Source organism: Ascidia mentula, chromosome 5 (assembly GCF_947561715.1).
Source record: "Ascidia mentula chromosome 5, kaAscMent1.1, whole genome shotgun sequence".
Taxonomy (NCBI): domain Eukaryota; kingdom Metazoa; phylum Chordata; class Ascidiacea; order Phlebobranchia; family Ascidiidae; genus Ascidia; species Ascidia mentula.
In genome coordinates, this window is record NC_138570.1 from 9,429,080 (window position 1) to 9,455,411 (window position 26,332).

The following is a 26,332-nucleotide window of genomic DNA, read 5'->3' on the forward strand; positions in this document are numbered from 1 at the left end:
CCGCAATACGGTTTCTATTCTTTACCTGTCAATCAATATCCATTCCTTGTGTGTTATATAGAGACACTGACTTTTATGTACAGCTAGTTGCCAAGCGCAACTTGCTTCGTTTCGCTAACACAACGTTTTGGCAAGATCATTGTTAACTACTGTGTGATATATAATAAACGACTTTGCCTAGAATATTGTTCAACAACATATGGTTTTTGACAACAAATCATTGATTGATGGACATTATTAGCTCAAGGAATTATTTTATCTATTATTGGATTGTTTTATGTTTCGTCTTGTTTTAAGTAAAATTAAACTGTCAGCAAATTTGTTTGCTTTCGTCATGAACTTGGTTTCGATCTAGTGGCATAAACTTTTGGTTTGATTTTAACAAACATGTCAACGCATCAGTTTTTCTTTTTGTTGGACAGGTTTAAGTTCTATTGCAATAATCAAAAGTGAGTAAATCTTTAACATGGGTTGCTCAACCAGTAAAGCCACGACCGTGACCGCTCAACAACCAGTCAAAGCGCCTGGATCCACTAACGGCACAAGTATGGCAAAAGTAAAGCCGACGCCAAGAACTGAAACAGAACCGAAACAAGAAGTCCAAGAAGGTTAATTGATTCGTTGATTAAATGAATGTGCTGATACACACATATAAAATTTTAAAGTGACGCTTGTTGAAGTCGCTTTTACAACTTAGGTTTTATTGTGTCGTGACATAAATTGTGACACACTGAATAATAATTTTACGCTTGCAGAAAAACCAGAGACCACAGAAAACGCCGATTCCACGGAAAGTAAGTTCCCTTTCAAAGGTCTTTTCACAATTGTCTGAGTGTAAAATGCGTCAGTACTCCAGCCGCAAGTTTCATGTTGGTATTGTCCCGCTGATAAGTGCTCCTGTGCTTTCACAAACACACTCATAAACGATAACAGCTTGTGGCTATTGGGACAAATAGGGTCTTGTTGTACGCAATGCGTATATGCCTTGCTAGGCGTAATTTCCCCATTCCTTGGATGTCGATATGTTTAAAATTAATTTGAGGTAGTCGTTCGCCGTGTCCATAAATATTTGATATTTAGGCCATTGAATACGGGATAGTCGCCTAAAAATATCGGCCTTTGTACCCATTTAGTGTGTGATCTCATTTATTACCAGTATATTGCACATGGAGCAGATCAACTTCATTTCTGCTTTCAAGTCCCTTTCGCACTGTTGCTACATGAAGCGCAATGCAAACCACTAGCGGGCAGTGACAATATTGGCCAAGGGCTCAGATGGGCAACGCGCGCAGTTGTTGTGGCGTGTTTGGCTGCGTTCCTATTTGCGGAGTGTCCTATAAAATTTTGCATCTCTTGGCGTGCCTGTACGCAAAGCGTAAAGCTTCGTGCTCGTGAAAACAGACGATGCGCAGGTTGTGCTTTGCTCTGTGGGTCAAAGGCATTGGCTTACTCATACGCCAACACGGCTCAAAACGCTGTGATTCACAAGCTACGGCCACGATAAATATCACAGCAAGCCACGTCCGGTCGCCAGGCGCTTTGTGTAGCACAAATCGCACAGCAGAGTAGCTCGTCCGAGATCCATTGTTATAGAATGGTTATGACGACTCTGCGTAACGTGATCTCCGCTGATCCTGGGACCGTTGGTAAACGGATCAGCCTCGAGATTTGTACTCGGGGTACTTGAGGAGAGGCGTGCTCGGTCCTGCCGAGGTCATGCATATCCACGGGTTAAACATAATATAATCAACTGATCAATTTCCGGGCTTTATGGTAACTGCGACCAAACCTTTCGTCCTGAGCAGCCTCTCTTCAACCGCCGTGTTGTCTCTTCCATACAAAGATACACGTTGCGCCAAGGGCGGCGCCGCTTGAACGCAAACATAGCTGACACTACGGTTATTTGCCAACTTGCGGTCTGGGTAGCAGCGGCTCTAGCTTGCGGTTGGCATGGTTACGCGGTTTTACGGCATTTGGTGGCTTCTCGTAATATTTTCGTCGAAACTTACGCCGTAAAAGACAAACAACATGAATACTTTATTCACCACATCTGCAAAATTTATTGAAAGTGATTGTGCAATTTTTTCTTGCAATTTATATGCGTTAAATGGATTTGTGATTGCTGTCAATGGATAATAATTGGATCTTTTTTACAGCTGGAGAGCAGACGACCACTGAGCAGACTGCAGAAGCCCCAGCAGAAGGTGGGTTTCGGTAACAGTTGATAAGCTTAACGATTTAAGGTGATACGCAATCTCTGTTTTAATTTCAGAAGCCCCTGCAGCCGAAGAAACAGCAGCTCCAGAGCCCGAAAAGACTCCCACACGTACGTAAAAGAGTAACCTTTTTGCAATCTTTTAGGAAAACCACGTTATAAATCTCTAATGTGCTCATTCATCTTATCCTGAATGAAAGTTTACCATATAATTTTGCATTCACTCCGACGACAAAGCTGTGCTCAATAATTTATCACACCAACTCTCATATCCTCCTGCTCGATCGGTGCCGCCTGCTTATCCAAACACCGAACTGTGTTGCTTATTGCGTCTCTTGTCATATTCCAACGACGGGGCCGCCGCAAAGTTACCACGCGAACAGTTTATTAGGGAATTCCGCTAGGCCCCGTACAAGGTGCTTGATTGCATTATTGATGGCGACTCTTTTGGGGGTAAAATTTTGCAAACTGATTGTGGGTCGCACCGCGGATTCGAAACGTGACGTTACTTGATGAGTGTTGCGCAGCAGCACCACAAGAGCCCGAAGCTGAGGCAAAACCACCGACGCCAACCCCCGCTGAGCCAGAACCCGCACCAGAACCGGAACCTGAAACCCAGACGACCGAAGAAGCAGCGCCAGGTTTATATCACTCGAAACTTCACTTATATGCTTGCCGTGTAGTTAAGATAGTCGTGCCACTCAACATTGTTTTTCCAGGCGAGGTCCTATAGTGTTTGAGCTGTGAATTCCGTTGCTAGTTTTTGTTCATTAACACACAATTCATTATGTCTGTACATTATAGATTTGCACGTTTGTATGCATGATTTGACACTGTTTTGTTTGTTAAACTTTTGTTTACAAGTTTATGCTTTGATAGTAGAGAATTTGATTTCATTTCCTGCTGTCTTTGTGCAATTTATGAGCAATGCTTTGATTTTTTATGATTTTTTTACACTTCTGTATAGAAAAGTATTACTGATGCGAATAGCACCATTGCATGTTTAGATCATTGTAGCTATAATATCATGGACTTATAAGATCTCAAATAATCTTTACCTGGTTTGAGATGTAAATCTTCAAATATTGTAGCGTTTTTGTTTTGCTGTACTTCGTTTATTATAACAGAACCTTGTTACCTGGTATCATGTGCTACGGATTAGCGTACAGAATAATTTTCATCGTGTTGTTGTTTTACGCATACAAACTTTATGCGTACCCCGTTGGTGACACACTAAAGGTCTTTTACAGCAAATCAAAGAAATAGGAAGCCCTAAATTTATGGACAAAATGCATATGTTTTTCAGAGGAAAGCAAACCCGATGAAGCAGATCAAACTGAGGAATCACAGCCTGCAGGTACATACCGTTAAAACAACTGCAATGGAGAAAATATTTTACTGCCGACAAATTTATTCAATTATTTAAAAAACACATAAGAAATAAAGTAACCAAGTATTGCGACACGTAGGTTTTCTTCAGGTGGAACACAATCGAAATATACTTGACTAAACAGTAATAAATCCAACCTTATTAAAAAGCAAGTGGGGGTCGGTCGTCAATTTAACTTTAAATCTTTGTAGCATTGGCAGATGGGTAAGATTACTCGAGAGTTGAACGGCGACCGTGTCCCAACTTGCACCGTTTACAGCAATTTCGTTTCTCCCCGGACATTTTCGGGTCTAAAGCATAAGTCAACAAACTGTCGCTGGGCAGTTTGCGACCCGCATTGAGGAAACACCACTCAAAGTGTCCTTAAGCGCCATTATATCCACCACGCGTAACGTCTTCGGCATTGTGCGCTTGTAACAGTGCATTTTTCCTGATTAGATTTGACCAGCACTCGCGACACACCGCCTTTTGTCCGTGAAGTGCCTTCAAACACCTCGCTGTAGTGCTACATTTCGGCTTAAATGGTATTTGGTGGTCTAAAAGGGCAAGAAGTTGGTACACTTTGCCAAAACACTTTATCATGACAGCATATGCTATGTTTGCCCGCCCTTGTGCGTTGTGTGTAGAACGCTACATAGCGCAATTATCAGCAAATAACTGTCTGATATATGTTTGTTTTCAGCCGAGCAAACAGAAGCAGCACCCGAAACTGAGGAATCTGCCTCCCCTGCTGAAGCGTCAGGTACGCACTTTGTTTTCCATAAGTTATGTTTGTTTCGGGTGAATAACTATCATATAGTGTAAGGATTTCGCCGCAAACTTTTTTCAAATGAATGCATAAAATTGTTTCATACTTTTTTACCACACTGAGATTCGAATATGGACTTGCTTGCTTATAAATGTTGATGTGGGTTTCTACGTGGTGTATCGGTAGTCTTACTTGACCAATGTTTCCAATTGCTGATTATACGGTTTACCACCATGCTGGTTATCTAATTTTCTAACAGTTTTGCCTTTCACTTTATCAATATTTTTCACCAGCGGTACTGACTAATACTGCGATCGTCCGCACGCTCCTTTTGACAATTTTAACATTACCCAAAGGCGCCATCAAGCGGCTATATAGTTGTCCATTCTCCATTCATGATTTGCGTTTCATTTTAAACTCACATATTTTTATTCCTCGTAAACGCGTTACATTATTTATTTGTACTGTGTTATTTACACGTGAAACTGTTTTACAGGCGACGCAGAGGGCGGAGACGAATAAACAACTATTCACAAAATGTTTTATCGCGAGCTTGCACGCGGCTCCTGCTGTAAACATTTTGACCACACACTTATTTCCTTTCGAAAACCCCGACCGCCATATTGTATATATATTTATGTATCCCATGTCACTACTTCAAGCCAATTTTGCGCAAGTCTGTAATGAACTTGTTGAATAATACGAAACTGCTGATGCTCGTTGATAGCCTTGAACTGATACATTTCGTACAAATTGGATTAAGTGTTAAATGTTTCTTTTTTACTGTGTTTTGCTTAAACTGTGAACCAAAGTATTTAGATTTGTTAAAGTTTTGACTATTAATGTACTTTATTTTTCTTATTATGCTTAAACTGAACCTACGCTAAAAACTTTGTACAGGCGCAGGTGTTCCTAAAACTTGTACATAACAGAGTAGTTGATAACGAATGTTGAACTCTTCAAATATATTTAATTTGACTTTTTTCCAAAATACCTTTTCAAGGCTGTTTACTCCATGCTGGATTTTTCAAATCAAAACAATAATGCATTAATAAAGTTTATCCAGTAGATCCATAAAGTGAAAACAGCGTCTTTAGAATTTCAGCAACCATCAAGTTAAACATCTTATGCCGGTTTACGGTCGAAATATAATACTAGTGGAAACAAACAAATTATGGAACTGCCTTCACTCAAGAAGTGGTTCTTACAAGTTTACATCCAACCAGTGGTGGCATTTAGAGACTTTGAAAAGAGCTTCAGAATAATATTGAACCTATCTGAGCGGAGTTTCCAGCTTACCATGTGTAAAAACCGGTTCGCAAATTTAAAGAAGGGGTTCAGCCCCTGCAAACCACCTGAATGTCACCACTGCAAACCTAAAAGCTCATGTTTTTGTGGCTTTGCATTGTGACGTCAAAAACTGCAAGCCAACTGCGCGGGAAAAAATGAGCGAATTAACTTTTTCGACTGTGTGAAGCAGTAGTAACACGTGCCTCTATCCGTATGTAATTTACCAACAATAAAAATAATGAATCTGAATAGGAACTGAAGGTGTCTATTTAGCGAAACAAGCATTTACAAAATACACTAGGTTCTGTTAAGTTCTCAATTTGTGCCGCGCAAAAATGTGGCGTTGGAACGGTTGATTTCATGAAAAAAAACCCTAATATTTTGACCATGTAAGTCATAATATGCACATAAAAGTTGGTGATGTCATGGAGTGACATCATATTAGCAGAACAAACATCTAAAAATTTTGTTAAGTATTGAAAACATAAAAATACGCGAAAATCATTTGAAATAGGTTGAATTTATTGGTTTTATTAAATCATGTAAGCATCCCTTTGCTGTAAATCAGCGCAACAGATATCAGGAACCACAAACTCCAATATTTTAATTCACATATAAGTTACAACTAATTACTTACAACTGATAGGCTGCAAATATGAGTCACAAAATACACTAGTAAGGTTTCCGTATAATTTGATTTATAATTCGTATCTCTTTGCAATATTAAAGATTTAAACTTTCGGTTGAGTCTGACACAATACCCAAAATTTCTAAATTGACTATATCTGCCTCCTTTTCGGTGAACATTTTCGATCGAGACGTATTAACGATAAAACTTGTTAGAACTGATTTTGTTTATAAATTGGTTGACGGCTATACTTCTATTGAAAAATTTGTTACAATAATAGGATTAGAGATTAACAGTTAGGGTTGGTCCACTCAGCGAAAAACTTTTTGTTTATTTTTCATCACACACGTAGGCTACCAAGCTTCGAAAAATGGACTGACGTTAGAGGCAGAAAAGATCGCTTTTTCGAAAACTTAAAGCTTAATTATATCCTGTTGTCAATTCAATAATTTTGCTGCCAGTTGCGACACGAACTACTTTGGAATTCAAACTTGTGGCATGCTGCGCACGAGTCTTGACTATGACACTTGGACCCCATCTCGTGGTGAAATAAAAAGGTGTGTTAATGTATTTTAGGCATGTCGGAGGTTCGCAAAATATTTTAGTCTATTAACAGTCAAAATATTTTATAGTAATTTTATTAACTTTTCTTACTGCTGTTCATTATCAGGAAGCAACGTAGGGTTGTTGACACCTGGCTCGATCAAGTCGCAAGTTGTTGTATTGACTAGCTACCATTATTCGATTTATATCAAAATATTTTTTACACACGTTTGTGTTATGTCGTCGTTCTTAACAAACAGTAATTCGTCGGTTGACATTTCCCATAAATAAACTAAAATCTAACTAAACCATTGCAAACTAACTAAACCTCTGCAATACAGTTGCTGTCGTCACGCCCGACTGGCTGTGCAACGACGCGTGAGAAACAAAGCGGGGAGTCCCGCAAGCGTTCTTTTTTTCTCTTGCTTCACCTGGGGGTTCGATTGGGTAGAGCGTCATATGGTAGTGGGACTTGTTTGTATGTGCGCGCAGTGTGCGAGGGGATCTGGACCTGCAGAGGTGATTCGTGGCAAACCATACAGGCTTGGTATTAAGGCGGATTAAAGTATAGTTGACATTCTCTAGACAGCAGGGATATGGATTGTTTTGTTTTAGTGCTTCGTTTGTTATTGTATGGAATGTCTCTATTTGTACTTCTGTTTGAATAATAATGCGAAGCTTAGTTGTTAGCATAACAAGATAAGTAACTTTTTCAACAAATTCTGTTTTGTACAGAAACATGTGCATTTGGAATAAAAAGTGACAAGGTGGTTTGAACAGTTGCACTTTTACTGTTATGAATTGAAGAAACACTATCAACAGTTATCACTCAAACTGGCATCATGGCAACTCGAATGTATGTGTGTGAGTCTGCAGAACATCCATCCACATTGTTGCTGGGCTTAAATGAACAGAGATTGAAGGTATGTCACTCACATGTTTTCATTATATAAGATTTTATCCTTGTTTTTGACTTGCAGGGTTCGCTGTGTGACATCACCATTAGAGTGCAGGGACATTTATTCAAAGCACATGTAAATGTTCTTGCATCGGCAATGGGCTATTTCAGGTAAAATTCTATGCTTATTGCTTGGTTTCAATTAATAGGCTGTGTATGCTGATATTATTTCTAAAAAAAATAATTCAAATGTAGGTAAATTATCATCATGAAACAAATTGGTCTAAATATGTAACCTAAGGCTAAGTTAGTTACTTTAGATCTATGGCAGATTTTTTCAAACAATAATTGAAAACATTTTTTTCTCATGTAAAGAATCCAGTGTGTTTATTCAACACAAATGGGTACAAGTATCAGTCCTTCTTTTGAAACCAATTAACTGATTTTCGCATTAGGATTTTTACATTTGTTCTTGGAATTTCTTGCAGGGATCTGTTTGGCAAACCATCAAAAGAAAAACTTGAGGGCATCATCGACATCCCAATGATCGTTAACAGCACCGGGTTTTCAAAAATACTTGATTTTGTCTACACATCACAATTGTGCCTAAGCCAGAGCACTGTTATGCAGGTAAGCACTTGATAAATTGCATGTCTCGCATAAAAGCATTTGGATTTAGCATTCACAGTCTGATTTGTTCAATATCATGGACTTTAAGTGGGTTGCTTTAGACTGTACTAAAAAATATAGTCTGTGACACAGTTTCCGCAGCTGCCACTGGCAAAAGAACATTTGACCCGGTTTTGTCATTGAGCCGCGGCCGTGAACTGATTTACCATATTCGGCTGCTTGGCGGATTGAACCGCTCTGCAGTACGTCCGTACGTGAGTCACCGATCATCGCTGGAGGGTCGTCGGTTTAATGGGATTGTTAATTTGCGGCCTTCGGGCAACAACGGCTATAGCCCCTGGCGCTAGGTGACCACACGAACTAATGACAACGACCCAGCATGTCGCGTCGCGTAGGTGCAACATTGTCGATTCGAACGTGAACTAAATTGCTTTACAACCCCAAGGGAACTTCACCCTTTGTCGCAATTTGCAACAACGTTCGGTTTCTTGTTAAATTCCGCACGTTCCACACCACGAGGAAAAACATAACGCGCATCGTTCCTCGTTGTCAAAATAAGTTTTTCTTAGCTGAAAACTATTTAATATTTTATTGATTTTTTTTACCAACAAATCCTTTATCAATTTATGTGTTTTTCCGATGTTGTCAGTTTTTGCTGGTGGCTTGTGTCCGTTGTACAGAGTTGGACAGAGAAGTTTACAGTCAACGCCCCGAGCAGGCAACGGTCACAGACCCTAACTTATATTTCTACGATTTAAATTTCTGTGGACCCAACGATGTAAATTTAACCTGGCGGTGTATTTTAATCGAGCCTTTCCATTGTTTGCGACAACAAGAGATTTGTTTAATTCAAATGCGTTCGATTCATTTTGCCTTGGCGCGAACGACTACGGAATTATCCGATTTGCATCTAGGTCTGTTTAGGGATGCACTGCATAGTTTGGACATGACCGCCGCGCGTCGCATTAGGTGGGTATCACGCATTGTTGGTGTTCACACGTTGATTCGCACAGGAAACGGTCCATCACAGACGGTTTGCAGCATATCCGTTGTTTTCGCTGGGCGCTGGCTTGCCGGTCGCTCGTCTGCTGTCATTCCGCTTTAGAAAGCATGCACCCGCCTCGACCCCGAGAACGTCTTTTACTGCTGGCGCATATTTCCAAATCGATAGCTAATCGGATCAATATGCCGTTGCAAGGGTTTGCTTCGGATTTCGGGGTGATTTAGCGCGCAGAGCGGGGCCATAAATATAACATGGAGCTGCCATTTTTACAGTCGCCTAATCACAAAGTGGGCTCGACCCGAGTACCCCTGCGGGATTGCCAGTCTGTCCCTAGATAACCGTTACATTTCTTCGTCTGGAGCGAACATACGCGCATTGAGGTTTGTGGGGTAGTGCACCCATTGTCGGTCGCCTAATGAGGTCCAGTAACAGGATCCAGGCGCGCGTTTTTTTTATATCGCGGAGTGCCGGACGCCCCGCGCCGCGCAGTGCACACAAAGCCCGCGCGTTATGAACACAATGGCCCCGCGGGGCGTACCCTCCTGGGCGCCCTTTTGTGAGGTCCCGCCGTCGAATGTGTACTTCGGGAGGTCGTACACCCCCTTCATGCCCTCGACCGCTTTGTTCGAACCTCCTGGGTGGAACTGTTAAACCGGACTGTGATTTTTTACCGTTTCGCTGGGTCAACTTTAAAGCAACTTGGTGCCTGGGGTGAGATTCGATTACCTTTTCCGTGATGGTTGTTACCCCAAAGCGACTTGAAATCGAGGGAGCGTTGCTAATGGACTGTCCTCATTATGTTCGTTGGACGAACGCAAGACATTACACAATCCGAGCCTAGTGACTGTCTCGGTATTTTTGTCTTAAAATATGCGTAATATTCCCAACAACCGTTCGTTTCTATTATAGTTACCAAGGAATATTGGTCTCAGTTTCTTGTGATTTTGTTGCCAAATCCTCTGTTACGTACATTTATTAAGTGTGAAAAAGTTATTGTCAGGGTTGGCATGTTTAAACACAACTTACAAAGCAGTAAAAAATTACCCACAACATTTCCCGGACTTATTGGTTTTATTAAGACTTTCCCTAATTACGTCACGCGCTTAAGTCAAAGCAGGCGCGCCTGTATCGACTTGTATAAGTTGTTTGGCGTGTTCATGTAACTCTCTGACTCACAAGCAGCGCACACCCTGGGGCCGTCTTGTGGGCGTTGGGGAAATCGCATCGTGTTGCCTCTGTTTACTGTCTTGTAAATTACTGTTTACCCGTCTCGACACTAGCCTGGTCAACACACTGTCTCCCAGTTCTTATTTTCGAGAAAGGGTTTTCCATTGTTTTGCCGTGCGTCGTTTTGATGCCAGACGATTGTTCCTGATTGCATTCCACCGCGCATGCGTCCACCGAGGGGTTTTTCTGTCGCGGAAAATTTAGCGCGCGTCCTTGGCATGGGAAGAGTTCGCGGGAAACACCAGCGGGGAGAACAGCGTTGCTTATGTATTTCTGGCGGTGTGTCTATCGATTAGAGAGAGAGAGGGCCTTCTGGACTCCCGTAAAAGACCGCCGCGTCCCGCCGAAATTGGACCCAGCGGTATTTGTTATCGAAAGGAAAGCATGTCCAAGCCTGTACTACCAGGCGCCTGATAGATTTGTGCCCGTTTCGTCGACTCCCACGGGACTGGATCCAGGCCGTACCCACCGGCAGCTGTATGCCAGCAACAGAAACACAACGACGCCAGCGGTCGTCTTTGCACCCAGTTCGCGAACACGTCCCGGTGGTGCTTGGCAACAGGCGGCGGTTATCCCACTTCGGATCGCATAGGCAGTTATTTGCTAGCCCGGGGCGCGCGCGGAGGGTGTTTAGACAGGCCGACTCGATCCAGCCCAGGCCCCTTGTCACTGCAGCGCATACGCCTGCGCGCGCGCACATACACTGCCATGGAGGAGGGAACGGAACCTCTCAACCCGACGCTTTGGGCATTGGTGCTGGGAGTCTCCTGACACCATCTGCTCCCCGGCGTTTCTTCTCTGACTTGGCGCGAAGCACTTAAAGCCCCCTTTCCCGGCTACAGGGGGGCGGGCGATTAAACCGCAAGGCGCTTGATAGTTCAGGCAAAGCGTTTGCGCAACGTGCGCGATGGCCAGTTGTGCGCGAGAGGGGCTGGGGGTGCGTCAGGTTATTTTGCGACGAATTCAAATATTTGAGGTGCTTTGTCGCCGCGCATGTCCCGATGCGCAAATACAGTCTTACCCCGCGACACGTGCTGCGTCCCCCTGCTTTGTCGTCGAACCCCGCCCTGAAAACATTCGTCACAAGCATTCCAGCTCATGTGGTGTCCCGGGCCTTGGTATCGCAGTCTTGTGACTCGTGACAGCGTGTCGTGACAGCTGTACCGAAACCGCGTATGCAAGGACAGCGGTAACATCAGCAATTGCCATTGCGCTCTGCCCCCTGAAACTCTGAAAGTGCAAAACTCCCAGTCGAGTCGAATCACGCTTTGTGATCCAACCTGCGGGCCGGCGTCGTGGCCCGACTTGTTCTCGTGGGTGTCGAAAGTGCTTCGTTTCGTTTTGTTATCTCCGCGAACACAACGTTAGCGTTTACTTTTGAATCGTGTTTGCAAAAAACTAAAAAAACGTTGTTTGTGTGGAAAGATTCGGCTTTCGAACGAGAACACGCTTTCTGACGTAGGTTTCTGGCTTTGCGCCGGCGCAAGAACCAATTTTGTAATTGTTTGGTCTGCAGTCCCAGAGCCTTAAAAGGGCGGAGTCCTTCAAGTCTAACCCAGAAAACATCATCTGATGCTAGGCATATAAAAATGGATCACTGTCATGTTCCCCGACTAACAATCAACCTTCGTTTCGTTATTGGCTCGGTTGCCCCCGGCCAAGCGCACGCCAACCCACGTGACCGACGGTGGCCGCTTATGATTGGTCGAGGTACGAAGAAAACAACTCGCTGGCGTGGCAAGCAGAAGCCGTTGCCCCGTAGGCACGTTGTTTTCCTCGTCGCGATCCTAGGAAAGGTCGATCGTTTAATTGCTGCCGAAGAGATGAGGTTCTCGTCTATCGCCCAGGGCTGTCCCCGCAATGCTTAATCCCCGTCAGTCGACAGCGCCTAAGGTACTTTAATAACAAGTGCTCACTGCTTTGGCGTGCGTCGCACCTTCAAATTTGCCTTCGTCTACACAGTCTTTGTTCACTGTCATGCAGTGGTCAAAACGTGCTGGAAGGTAAACATGTGTATGCGAAACGATTTTGTCGCAAGTTGGGGTTAAACGCAGTAAAAGCGTTAAGATGGGTTTCCGTAATAACGATAATGTTTTATGGCCATGTTTTTCGTAAATGTAATACTTGGAGCAGGTCGAAACCCAAACCCAGAATTTCCCGTATCGATACATCCTTGCTAAAAGCGCTCGATTCCAGATACTGTGTTCACTTCCACCCTTTAGCGCTGACGATCCTGACAAGGCGCCGGGGTCCCCGTGCCAACTTGATCGAGTTGCGCGTTGACATTCCATGCGGCCCGCTTGCATCATTTTAGTGACACTCGCGCCACGTCACGCGTCCACCACCTGTCAACGCCCGCCGCCGTTTCCCGGGTTTGATTAATCGTCGAGGCGCAAACCGATGCTAGGGTTTGCAACCCATTATCACGTGATCCACGCCACTGATGCAAATTGTGCAAGCGGCTCTCACAGGGGTGTCTGGTAATTGCTTTCAGGGGAAACGCGTCTTCCGTCCGGATCGCGCATTCCACATGCGCCGAGACTCGTGTGCGCAAACCCCGCACGCATCTCGAGCGTTTTACACTTTTAAGGAAATATGTTTACGTGCGCGATGCAATTTGGAACGCGGCGGTCTTTCCGCGTGTATTTAGGCTCCCTGATGCCGAAAACGTGTCGCCCTAATAGTGCGCTCGTTGCTGTGACGGGCGGAGATAATAACATAAAGCATAAGGTCTAATGACGTGCATGTATAATGCAACAATAGCATGTGCCAAATCCTTTTCCGACTTCAGTGCATACATTTACACATGGGATTGGGTACCATTGTTGACCCGTTGCGTGGAAACGCGTATGAGCTAGCACTTCCGTTTCACACGCGCCGCTGCATCCGGCCTTGCCGTTTGGGTAGGGAAACGCACCACAATGCTGCGTCCCCATTCTTTGCTGTGAGTTTAGTGTACGAGGTTGGTTATGGATGGTTCTGCGCCTGCCCGCAGTTCTCCCTCTCTTTCTCTCGCCCTCGCCCGGCTGCCTTCCTTCCGCTGCAAGCTGCGGGGCCCTGACGAATCGGGCGCCACTCGCAAACATATGGGGCGGTGCGCTGCAGTATGGAACCACGACCGTTTATCCTGCCACGGACAAACCCCACACAACCACTGGCTTTATTAATTTTATGATGGGAAACGACTCGTTTTGTTTTCATTGGCCGTGCATTGGAGTAAACGTATTTGCCGTTTTTAGATTCAAAAAAACATTTACTTAGCTTGCATACTAGTTCGACCCTAGCTATGAATGGATATATAAGTGCATTGTCTTGATTTCGTCAACCTAAATAGACCCTCCCTGACCCTCTGGAAATCTTCATACCCAAGCTCCAAATATCGCCACGTATTGACCTCAAAAACGGCCCATGTGATGAAAAGCGTGTACTCGACACCTTTTTGCAAATCGCCGACATTTGCGATGTGCAGACAACAGCAGACCACGTGATACGAGTGACCTCCAGCTGTGTCCCGTCTGGCTCTTCGTGACGTGTTCCTTCACCTTGTGAAGGCCTGTCGTCACGTTTTGCGGCACGTACCCGACTCGGCCCGACGAGCGCGACCCTTGGGGCTGCCAAATGTCCAAACGCCCACTTGTCGACCTTCACCGAACCAGACTACTGCCCAAGCCTCATGGCGACGTATTGGCTGCAATGGCAGGTTTCTATGTCATAATATCAACCTTGGTTATTTCATCCGTTCAAAGAGCGGACGACTTTTTTTAATACTAAGCATAGGTTAATATGCTCATAGGGGCCCGGATGGGCTGATGTCAGTTTTTTCAGTCATTTGCGCCGGGATATACGTGTTTACGCTTTATCGAACTTTCGAGTTTTGATTACGTCTCCTGGGGACAAGGAATTCGTCCTCCAGGCAGGAACAGTTTTAGTTTTGTCTCGCCCGTTCGACCCGACACAATCATCTTCTGATGCTTCCCCCGCAGGCCCCGGGAGAGGCTGGGCTCGTAATGCGACACTTGCGAATACCCCGCGGGCTGGCGCGGCGATCAATGCTATCTGCCCTGTATATGCGCGCTCGCTTGCTTTTCTATTTTGCCGCAATAATGAAAGGCCATTAAGGGCGAACCGCGCGCAGGGGCCTAGCCGGGTTATTATTCCTTCCTACTCCCAGCGCCGGGTTTTTCCTCTCGGCGGCTGCCCTGTCTCTTTCCTTGCTCCCGCCGCGACCCGCTTCCTCTGCAGCAAAAACGGCTCTCCAGCGAATCGCTCGACAATCATGTGCAGGACCCCCTCCTCCCCGCTTGTACGCAGGGCGATGGATTTACAAAAGCGATTAGGCAACAGGTCTACAGTATGCTAATTTCGACGTTCGCGTAGCGATTTGTAGTTGCGTTGATTATTTTCCTAGATATTCTGTCGGCTACCTATGTTTTTCCAAAAGACATTTTTTACAAATCTCCGGATATCTAGATATTCAGCACTTTGTGCACAAAAACAACCGGTTTCTTTGTCAAACCGCCTGAGGTCTGCACCTAAACTGGATTGACGCGTTATCGTACAAGTGGGGAAATGAATCGTGTGGTCGGTGCGGTAGACGCTACACAACCTATACATTCAATGTTAAACTCCCGCGTGCTGGTTTCGTCGACGCAATTACTGGGCGAATAACCGCAGATTTATCAGTGCTCACGCATGTACTATCCTTTACCAATCCGTTCATCCTTAGCCATCTGTTGTCCTGTGTGACGCTATTCAAAGAGCGTATTTTTTATTTGACTGACTGCATTTTTGACTGAATTTTTCCGTCCGTTAGGCATTTCATCCCTGGGAATGGTTCGTCTTATTTGGAGAGCCTGTTTTGACTGCATTTGTGTAATGACCGCGTTGCACACACCAAAGAAAATGGTTTTTATGTCGGAAAGTTTTTCGTTTATCCGACAATTTTGTATCGATTCAGTACTTTGTTTCCACGAAAGGTTTTTCGTTTATCCAAACAAGTTCGTTGCGTTTTGTGGCTTACAATCGCGTTATACCCACGCACTTGAACATACCAGGTCGGCGTGATTCTATTAAGGTCAGCGCACTGCTCATCATCCCTCGCGTCGCTGATCCCCCCTTGCGCTTTGGAAACCCTACGCTACGATGCGCGATCCGATTGTTTTATTAAAGAGTTGCCAATTCGGACGTGAGAGAAGGCATCGGCGCGTTTGTTTCGAAATTTTGGTCTATTTTAGGCGGGGACCAATGACCGCAAAAACATCGATGATATATCCCTTGGCGCTCAATACACTGCGCCTTTTTTGGGCGTCCGGTAAAACACGTCGTTAGAATATAACCGATTCCCCCGGTGCAGTTTCGCTTTAAACAATACTCCTTCCCTCAACCAAACCGGTTTCGCCGTTTTACGATTGTTTCGTATTTTTTGGCAGCTATTTTTCTGGCGACACCGGAAAGCGGCTAATCTAATGTATGGGTTTTGCTTTCGAAAGGGGATGTACTGTTTTTTGTTGTTGTCCCAAACGCATCCTGCCGTTCGTTTGTTTACCGCAGCATATACCCCCGCAACCGACACACACGTGGATACGCGTTATCCGCATCGAAAAACTCACACTTGTTGTTCGTCGCTTTGTGTATAACCGCCTGCAGAAACCCGGATGATCCCGCCACCGCTTGTCCTGGCGTCGCTTTGCGAAGGCCTTAACGTCCCGCGGCGAAGATCAGGTTTGAACCGGTCTGAACCGCAACTGGGCAGTGTCCGAACATGGATAACCCCATCGTGCGTCACGTGATTTACGATCCTGCGAGATCGGCGGCGAGTCGCCATCGCTCCGGGGCCGACTAAATTGTGACCAACGGGCGCTGTAAATGCCTGTGGATTGTTGTTAGGGGTTGTCCTGCATAATAGAACTCCCCGAGGGAATTGAGCGTATGTTCGTCAGTGAACCCGCTAGAATCGATACCCAGCTCTACGTTTTATTTGGAAACACGGGCGCGTCATTTCCGTAATCTATTTTCAGTTATTTGGTACACTGCACGATAACGAACATTCCATAGGTTATATGTATTAACTTCTGGACCGTCGTTCTTTCTGGTATCTTTAAACATGGAATATTTCATGCAGGTCATGTGCTCGGCCTGCTATCTCCAGATCCCATACGTGGTGGAGAAGTGCCAGGAGTTCATCACCACGCACGGCCACGTGTCCAGCCCTGGATCCACCCTGCCCGCCATAAGTAGCGCGTTACAACAACAGCAACAGCGGCATTCCGGTCCCAAGCTCTCACCCAGCGCCCCGCAACAGGTACACGGCCCCATACTGCGAATTAATTATTAATGTATTTTCATTGCGTTTGCGAGGCAGGGACCCCGTCGGGTGCTGCGCGCATTTTCACAACGCTGCACCTTCGTGTGACCTTGAAAAGTAGCCCGACAGTCTGAAATATTCATGCCTTCTGAGTGGTAGCTGTCCGAATCGCTCCGTGACATTTTTTGTCATTTTTTCAGGACTGGTTGTAGAAATATTCTACCTTGGTCTTTGTTGGTAATTCAGAGCGAATTGACAACATTCAGAATTTTTGTCTGTGAAAACAAGACAAAAACTGCGAAACTGGTCGGGTTTCCTCACGCAACTAGTTTCACCGCTAACAGTCGCTGGATTTATGTTTGGTGAGGGGCGTCGCGTTTGTAGGGCAAACAGTGCGCAGGCCCTCGGAACTTGCAGACGCCGACGGCTTTTGAGACGAAAACTGATAAACGGCGACTTCCGTGAGACGCCAGTTGCGCCCCCGGGGAGAATGGCGCCTCCGACCCAACTCGTGGGAGTTGACGAGAGGGCCGCGCTTGGGAAAACGAGGATTTTCTCAGACCACCGCGCCTTGCGTTTGATAATATTGAGGCAAGATACCCATTTCAAATTTTAATCGCCTCGTCGTGGTGATGGTCGTGGTATTCCCAAAGCTCCGGCATTTCTTATCCTTGCGAAATATTGGCAAACTATAGGACTGTTCGCTGTGCACGGCTCGAACCAAATTTGAATATAGCTTTTTAGATTGTGGAAAATATGTAATAAACGGAAAAAGGTTTACCTCATTTGCTTTGCGCCAATTTAAACCATGCAACTTTCCGCGTGCGCCAAATAGTTTTTCCGAACCTCGGGCGGTCACACTTATTCGGGAGTATTTTCTCGATTACTTTTGAATGTCGGAATTTCCCTCACTCACGATCCAACACATCTATTTTCACCAACCGTAGCAACGGCGCGGTTGCGTTTCGTGTACAAATGTCCAGGAGCACGCGTTCACATCGCTTTCGGTAAATTTGCTCAGACAAAAAGCGAAACCAGTATTATCAGTGACCTTGCTTGCTCTTACCATGTTCGTTGGTCGTCTATGTTAGAAACACAGCATCTCTGATCACAAACTGCTTTCAGTTCTCTCTTTTGGTTACCTGTGATTGCGAACAGGTCCATGTATTACGAAACGCGTTCGCGCTCGGAAAAAACAGGTCAAATGCGCAAACGGGAAGTCGCCTGGTAAACAGACGATACAAAATTCCATGCACTTTGGAACACAAACCACAAGGAATCAAAATTGTTGTGTAAGGAGAAGTTCGGTGGTCGAATGCAAGCGAACCATAAAGTATTTTTAGCGTGTGGGCGTAAAATTGAAGACTACGCTATTTATAAAATAATATTTCGCATTAGCATACATTGTAGCAGTTCTTAACCGTAAGTTGGGGGAGCTAACCATGGCTTTATATCATGTATTTATTTGGGTTCAAGACGTGAATTGAAATCCATTACAGAAAGAAACATTTTGACATTTGTTGTAATAAACTCGATAACACCGGTAATTCCGTCCAAGATGGCAGGGCATACAGAAGGCAGCTCAGTTCATTACCGTATAGCGTAGAACAGGTGTCGGCAGTTTACGTTTCCTGCAAACATAACGTGTATTCATACTCTATTGCAGAGTGCGAGCGCCAGTCTGGCCCTGCTGTCACAGTTAAGTAGAGCGAGTGAGATGTCACGTGGGCGGGTGACAGAGACGTCAGGGAAGGGACAGAATTTTGGCGAAGACATCCGAGGATTGGTGGAGTTGAGCGCAAAGAAAAAGTCCGGGCCGCAGCAAAACGAATCAGACGGACATCAGGTTGGCAATAAGTAGCACCAGTGCGGCAGTAACAAAATAAGCTTGCATACCATAACAGGCAATGACCATGACCGAGCAGCATTTAGGCTTGTATTACATAGCGGGCGCGAACATACTCAAAAACAATGGAGACACGCGTTAAGTGTTTACAACTCGGAAAGTTGATATCCCTCTCCCTACTTATGAATTGTTCATTAAATCGTAATCTCCACCGCCTTCGAGCAGTCGAGTAATTTTGTTACAGACGTTGTTATTATAAATATTTCCTTCCTCAGATGCCGGAATGCGAGTTGATCAACACCCCCCCGTCTCCCGGTGGTCATTCCAATGGCGACGAGCGCATTGCGTCAGGATCCCCCGATACGGACGACTCCGGTAGAGCGAAGGAAACCTCAAAACAAGTGCGTTGTGTGAAAGGCTTAGCCTAGTTTTTTTCATCGTTATTTGTAAACCTAATGAAATATATCCATGGGCAATGTTAATTTTCGTAAAATACTGCAACATTCGTTTTGTTTTCACGCCTCTCAGTGCGAAAAATTCTGAAAACAAATCACTAAACTAAAGTGTTAAAAATATCAAGTAATTTTTTTAAGCATTTTCCAATAATGTGTTTACGAGCGTAAATCTATATTGAACGTTACAAGACAAACTATGTTATATTTATCATATTCACACAAGAGTCAGGAGCATATTCTTAAATTCATCATGTACACTAGAAAATCGAATGAATGTTGGTGTACGGGACATGGGGTTGCCCAATAGAGTCATGATTAAATCATAGCTGATGTGTTTCGTGTTATTTAATGATAAGCAACTCGGCTCCTGCAGGACAAGTTATTATTTCTCCTTGTAATACCGCGAACTGTCATTTTCTCCCCCTCCGCATGTTAACCGCCCAAAACCTCTGCGTAGGCGGTTGCGGGCACATGGAACACCCCGTGTACCTTGGCCATATCAAGATGATTTTCCTACAGCGTAACCTGTAACAAACTGCGTTCTTTTAAATATTCCATCTATTCCTTGCTGGCTGTCATACTGGTTATTTCGTAACATTTCGTTCGTTGTGTTCTTGTCCTTGGCGCTAAGCAACGGTCAAATGACTTGATGTAGTACGTGGATATAAATATGGGCGCGACATTGTCACTGTATATGAGGGGTATACAGTACACGCGCATAACCTAACACAACGGATCACTCGTGGCCAGCAGCACGCCCCCCAAACGTTATGTAGCATCCATGCGACGCCATATTGTGAAATTCTGGGCGTTGAAATGCGGTTTTGTTCCATGGTAACAGTTAAAATACATGTGTTCGCACACCCTCCGTCCACGAATAATAAAATTCCAGCGCAGTGAAAAACCACACCGCCTCCGCCTGGCCATGAATTATTTTAAAGCGTCGAGAGTTTTCCAGCCTCGGGGGGAGTGTTGCGCACGGCCCAGCTATTCCTCCCAAGACCGTTGAGAGGAAAGCACGAAGAGACCCTGGCGTTTCCCCATCGCCATCTGTGGCGAGAAAAAAAGATGGATTGTCGCGATTGCTTGCAAAACGCGCCTGTTTATGTGCGCGACCCCGACGCGCACGCTTTGGCGTTTCCGAAGGTTTCTGCGTTCGCTCGTGCGGCTGCTGATGTCACTGACGAACGTGTCCTGGGGCGCTTCCAAGGAAAACATCCAAATAGGTCGCGTTTAGAGAGATGACCGACTGGCCTGGCTCGCCCCAATGCAGCCGCCGACGTGCCGTGGTTTGATTATTTCTGGAGCACCATGACTTACATTAGGGCGCTATTTGCATTTTGTCCGTCTTCTGCAAACTGCGTGACCAACTCCAGAGATAATTGTCTTTTTTTGATATTTGTGAACGCGTTCATTACTCTGTCGCCAAAATACTTCACCGGGAGAACGTATTGTATGACAATAATAAACTTTTGACGTGGAATGAACCAAATATGGAATGCGACGGTAAAAGTATCTTTTCGAAAGATTTTGATCAACGGGTATAAATACGTCGAATCTAGGCCCATATGAATTCGCTGCAGCCGCGGGCAATTCGCCGACACCTTTCCTAACCCGCCTTGTTATCGGTGTCAGTTTTTTCACACAAGAATTTCTTTAGCAAGAAAAAAAGGCGCGCGGTGTGCCCTTGGGCCTTCAGCTATCCGAATCGGAACACGAACCCCTTTAGGGATCAGCTTTTCGGGGAAAATTATTGCGAACTTTCGTATTGCAGATCGCCGTGAAAGCCGAACCCTACGGCATCCACGCCGATGACTACGAACTGAACGGCGGCCGCGATATGAATGACGTCGCAGGTAATGACATTTCAACCGGCTTTGTTCCATGCAGTAAGTCTTTTTTTGTTTGTTTAAATGTCGAAAGGCATTTCAGTGACGTTATAGTTATTTCAATACATGTACACTTGTCTTGGTCGTAACAAACGAAATAGTGTTTTAAAAGTTGGTTCCTTTTTACCTGTGTAAGGTATAGATTGTAATCTTTTGACCTGTATATTGTACCAAAGAATCAAGCCGCATTTTAAAGCCGTCTTTTGAGATATGTTAAATAAGAAGGTCTGGGTTTATATAATCTTTACAATCACGGTTAAGCTGTGCGTTTAAATCTACCGCTATTTTCACCTCTACAGACCCCAGCGAACGGGAACAAATCGACCATAGTTCGTTGGCCGCTTACTTTCGAGAGAAAGATCACTGGTTGGACACAGATCGTCACACAAGCTCGTACTATTCACTTCAACAATCCCAAGATGTCGCCAACGGCAACGGAGATCGTCACACAGTCAATGGGTGAGAATTTATAAATTTTATATTTAAACTGTTTGACGCGGCAACTTTTGTTATTCTTAACATACTAATTTATTAGCTGCAAATACAAAAGTGGGCTTATTTTTTAAGCGTGTATATAAATGTGTGGTACTTCTGTTATAAACAAAACACGGGTGTTTTGGGGTTTGATTTTTTAGAAGCCGTCACACAATATGTGCCTCACATTCACGTGCGCCTAAGATTCGGATTCGGCTACGTATCAAGAAATGAAACGAACAAACAAAGGCCCAAAAATACCCCAACTTTCATTGCCGCGATCTGTGAATACGCGCAATATTTATGCCTGGTACATACGATACCCTTTTGCTGACCCCTTCCTCCGACACGGCCACGTGTCACTGCGCGATCCCCATGATGTGAAATCGATCCCGCAGCATTTCATTGGTTGTTCCGTTTGGTGGTTGTGGGTTGACGGACTTGTTATGTTCGATTATTGTCGGCCCTGGGCAATTTTCGCGCATTCCCGTTCACCGCGCGCATCTGCACACCTTTAACCGCCGCCGATTCGACGGAACCAACGCCGAAAGCGAAAGTCCGGCGTCGCGCGTTCGGGCGGAAAAAAATCCCATGCAAACAACCGAATAGCGACTCGACATGATATTTTTTCTTCGGATTTTTTTGACTTATCGTGATGACTTTAAATGTATTGACATATTGTCCCGGTCTGTAGTTACCTAATTTCGAATGTAAATATGTTATAAGGCTTTCTTCACAAGCATCGATATATGCATGCGTTCCATATGCAGCAATGTAATTTCAAACAAAAGCGAATAATATTGGAAATGCTGTAATTAAAAGTTGTTTACTGGCTGACCAAAAAACATGCCAACAAGTGTCGCGTTACAACTTCCAGCAAAAGTTCCAATGGAATGAAAAAGCACATTTTCAAATTAAAATCAACAGCTCCTCGCTCCAAGCCTGGCCCCGAAAATTATCGCTTCTCTGTGGCAGGGCGCCTCGTGAAGAAGCGGCCAGAATCTTTTAAATGAAAGCCCACTAATCGCTGCTTAGTAAAGGCAATTATATCGCTCATTACGACAAAGCCTCATTCTAAAACCAAACCACTCGATTGTATGCAAATTGTGCGATGGGCTGCAAAGCCTGCAGCTTAGCAATCTGGCAAAGTCGCCCGGATTCTGTTAACCTCGTTTCATTCTGTCTGTAGTAATTCTGATTCATATCCACCGTCCCACATGAACATGGTCGCCAAAAAGGAGAAGCCTAAAAAAGAGTACAGGTAAGCGAATTCTGCCAATATCTCTTTTTTTGATTTCAAGACAGTGTGCAAAACTGTATCCAAAAACATTTTTACTACTGTTGTGAAATTGGAATTTAACTTACGGATCACAACAAGAAAATCAATAAAATCAGTTTTTTTTTGCACGACAAACTACATGGTGTATACTTTTCTTAGATGCGAGTATTGCAATAAAATGTTCGGCCGACAGCAGCATCTGAAGCGTCACATTCTCACCCACACCGGAGAACGACCATATCCATGTAATTACTGCGACAAACGCTTTCGCAGATCTGAACATCTCAAGGTAAATATCGCTGTGACGTATTTACCCTCTGATCTAAGGAAAATGTTGTTTAGTTTGGGCTTGATCATTACGTCGCTTTCTAAGTTGTTGAACTATTTTTTTTGTATCTCCACAGCACCACCTTGTGAGCCACGAAAACATGACCGGGTTCGTCAGTCCACCCACCAGAAAACGGTAAGTTCTCATTCTTTATAGCTAATCATTATGCTTCGCTCTCCTTCTTTGCCCCTATTTCATATACGCCCACTTTTGTTAATTCAATTCACCACAAACGAAGACTTCCAATACCACTCACACAAGGGTAGAAATCCGGCCAAGTCGATGTTGATAGAAACACAACACCTTTTTAATCCAGCATTTGAGCGGTGTAACTTTCGGTTTAGACGTGTCTGACTAAAGATACTTTTACAGTCAAAGACGAGATCGGGATGACGTGGTCGCACTTTCCAAAATGATGTTGGACACGTATGGCCAAATGAACGAATCCGAAAGACAGGCAATCACAGCCGCACCAGTGGTTCTACCCTCTATGTATACTGACGTCACCGACCGCAACAGACAAAGGTGAGAGGTTGCCAGATGGACTTTGGGCAGCTTTTGGTCGACTACCTTTGACCGGTTTACTGGGTAACGCCACCATGGGAGGCGTGTTAAAACACCAGCTAAATATTAACTGTTTAGTGCTTTGTTGTAGTACAGTGCGTTCAGAGCGCGTTTTTTTTAGTAATTAGGATATAAATTTTCGTGCATATTTTGATTTCGTCAGCGAAAACCTGTATTTGGCAAATTGCTAAACTGTTGTGACCGACTAATAAAAAAATCATTTTTTCTGCAGTCCACTCGAATCTCAGAAGATGCAATACACGCCCAGTGGATTGCCGCAATATAATTCGAGCGCATCAGGAGATAGCAACGATATCCAACACCACGAGGAGTCGGCGCTCATGACAGCACTCAACCTTAGCCGAGCCCCTAAAGGTAAAACTACCCAAAACATTCTTATAAAACAACCTATATTTGTAATCCAACATGCCTTAAGATATTGGCTCCTCATACGAGCAACAAGTACATTTACCACCCTGGATAAATGGTGCTCACAGACTAAATTCTCGTGGGCGAATAAACTTAACAGAGCCCAGCAATACATGGACCTTCTAACAAGAGATTGTTTGTAGACCGCACCCCATCTCCCACCGACGGATCACCAAGAAATGTTGATGGCGAAGACAAGATGGGGGAAGAACCTAACACGTCATCAGGACAACCTTCGCCAAAATCCGAATCCAACTCTATTGTTGGATACGACGAGGTTAGCTCCTTAACCATGTGTTGGTTGGCCCAACTCATCTTTTTTTAGAATTGTGGAAGTTGGTCTAATTTTAAATTCGTTTGCAAAAGCAATACAAAAAAGAGCGAAATGCATTTTGGACAAATCTTTCAAAAAACAATCCGTAAAACAGACAAGGGGCAATTACAAATACGCGTTGTGTATTATATTGTATATAGTCACTGGTATCGTTTTATGCTTATTGAAATGCGAGGTCGATATAACTGGTATAAAACTCTGTAAAAATATATATTTTTCGTTTACTAAGCTAAGAAGAAGCTAAAACAAATATATATTTTTCAGAATTCCGCCATGATCGGTATGGAAGGCAGTGAGGTGCTCACCAGCGACCTTAAGCGGTACATTGCAGCTCTGGACGAGTGACACGTGATGGCGCCGCTCAGCCATTCTACAACCAATTGCAACGTAGCAAGTCAAAACGACCGGGTGTGCCGTTATTCAAATCCAGATATGTGTTTCCGCGCCCGCCGACGAATTTCTTATTCCACGTGTGCTTTTTACTTGTCTATTTATTCCTAACGACGCCCCTCTTTTTTCGTTTTAATTCTTTTGTTTTTTTTCAAACTTGCGTTTGTCTTGTAAACTCCAATAGTCGCCTCGAATCTAACCAGAGACCTGCGGTCCAAGAGCCGCATTCGTTTTCGCAGCAACTAACTACATCAGTAATATCGGGTCCGTACTTTAACTGTCGAATCAAACGAACGTACTTGAACGTATCCACCATCGGTCCTGTGCAATATCACGTGACAACGTACTGTAGTCCCCTAGAATGCTTGTGTTCCCGTCTTTGGCGCTATTCGCGCTTTGTCCAAGTCCGAGAAATAAACGTACTACATTTTCCCAATTACCGTCATTCACCCTCCCGCAGCCAGCGTTTATGTTCAGTGTTTAAAATACGACCTAAAGCTGTTTTTTTTTCTTGTTTTTCGTTCGAGGTTATTGCGTGCTATCGTGGTATGCGAGTTTTCCTTTCCTACCATGCTATATGTGTACCACAAGTCTCGTTGTATGCGTGCTCCCGTACCACAACTGCAAAGAGTGTACATTTTTACCTAACCGCTTGGTATCGAACCGGCCCTCGCAGCAAAACAAGCAAACCAGCAAAGCTTTTATTTTTCCTTCGCACACGTTTGGCTATTTTTTCATTATTTCTCCCCGCAATGAATTAAGTCAGGTAATATTTTCCTTCGTATTCCGCCGCCGCCTCCCTTTTGCGCCACTATGTGTCTGTGAAATCCTTTGTTTTCCGAATAACATGACGTTGTATCATATTATGTTTCTTGCGCGTACGAATCGGAAGGTTTATTGTTCTTATTCTGTTCTTTTTTAAAAGTTCGTCGTATACACACGAATACAGTATCATCGATGCAGAGATTGGAACTTGTGAAATTCGAGAGAGAGTAATCCTGTGTACACGCAGTAACAATCGTGCTATAGGTTGTGTCTGCTCTATTAAAATACCGGATCCACGTTGTAAAGGGTCGAAACGCATCGTCCCCGCATGTTAAATCTTTTTCGTGTGATTTGGAATACAAATTTCATTAAACTGAATCCAAAAAAACATAAACGCGGTAAATGATTAGCGGGAATACAAAAAAAGAAGCCCAATAATTTAGAAATTGTTCTGTTTGCTTTGGGCGGTCTCATAATAATGGATTTTGTGGCACGAATAGACATTCAACAAAGCGTCAAATAAGACCTTCCACGTTAAATCGTCCGGGGTGAACTACTTCGCGTGCCAGCGTTGTGTTAGTATTCCCTGCGGATGCCGATTTGCTTTCAAAAGAAAACTCGGATTTTGTCTTTGACAGACAGATGAGCCAGTACTATTCAGTATAAAGCAGTGGATCTACGAGTGATTTGCAACTGGTGATCA

The 26,332-nt window shown here is 44.3% G+C and overlaps 2 protein-coding genes across 5 annotated transcripts; both read left to right on the forward strand.

Moving 5' to 3' along the window:
- Positions 1 to 426: 426 nt before the first annotated feature.
- LOC145902569 (uncharacterized) lies at positions 427 to 5,024 on the forward strand. Of its 2 annotated transcripts, none has more exons than XM_082990593.1 (8): positions 427 to 608; positions 756 to 794; positions 2,157 to 2,204; positions 2,273 to 2,326; positions 2,743 to 2,856; positions 3,522 to 3,572; positions 4,288 to 4,347; positions 4,850 to 5,024. In XM_082990593.1, the coding sequence occupies exons 1-8, from the start codon at positions 467 to 469 to the stop codon at positions 4,873 to 4,875; spliced, it is 534 nt and encodes a 177-aa protein (XP_082846719.1). In that variant the 5' UTR covers positions 427 to 466; the 3' UTR covers positions 4,876 to 5,024. The 2 variants fall into 2 exon arrangements, with proteins under 2 accessions (XP_082846719.1, XP_082846720.1); XM_082990594.1 differs by having other exon boundaries at positions 2,746 to 2,856.
- A 2,529-nt stretch (positions 5,025 to 7,553) lies between these two features.
- Positions 7,554 to 25,830, forward strand: LOC145902268 (uncharacterized). Of its 3 annotated transcripts, none has more exons than XM_082990169.1 (15): positions 7,554 to 7,737; positions 7,795 to 7,883; positions 8,201 to 8,342; positions 16,694 to 16,873; positions 18,543 to 18,722; positions 18,998 to 19,123; positions 20,952 to 21,066; positions 21,366 to 21,525; positions 22,730 to 22,801; positions 22,979 to 23,108; positions 23,224 to 23,282; positions 23,520 to 23,672; positions 23,944 to 24,086; positions 24,284 to 24,417; positions 24,739 to 25,830. In XM_082990169.1, the coding sequence occupies exons 1-15, from the start codon at positions 7,657 to 7,659 to the stop codon at positions 24,817 to 24,819; spliced, it is 1,845 nt and encodes a 614-aa protein (XP_082846295.1). In that variant the 5' UTR covers positions 7,554 to 7,656; the 3' UTR covers positions 24,820 to 25,830. The 3 variants fall into 3 exon arrangements, with proteins under 3 accessions (XP_082846295.1, XP_082846296.1, XP_082846297.1); XM_082990170.1 differs by having other exon boundaries at positions 20,952 to 21,033; XM_082990171.1 differs by lacking the exon at positions 18,543 to 18,722.
- The last annotated feature ends 502 nt before the right edge of the window (positions 25,831 to 26,332 follow it).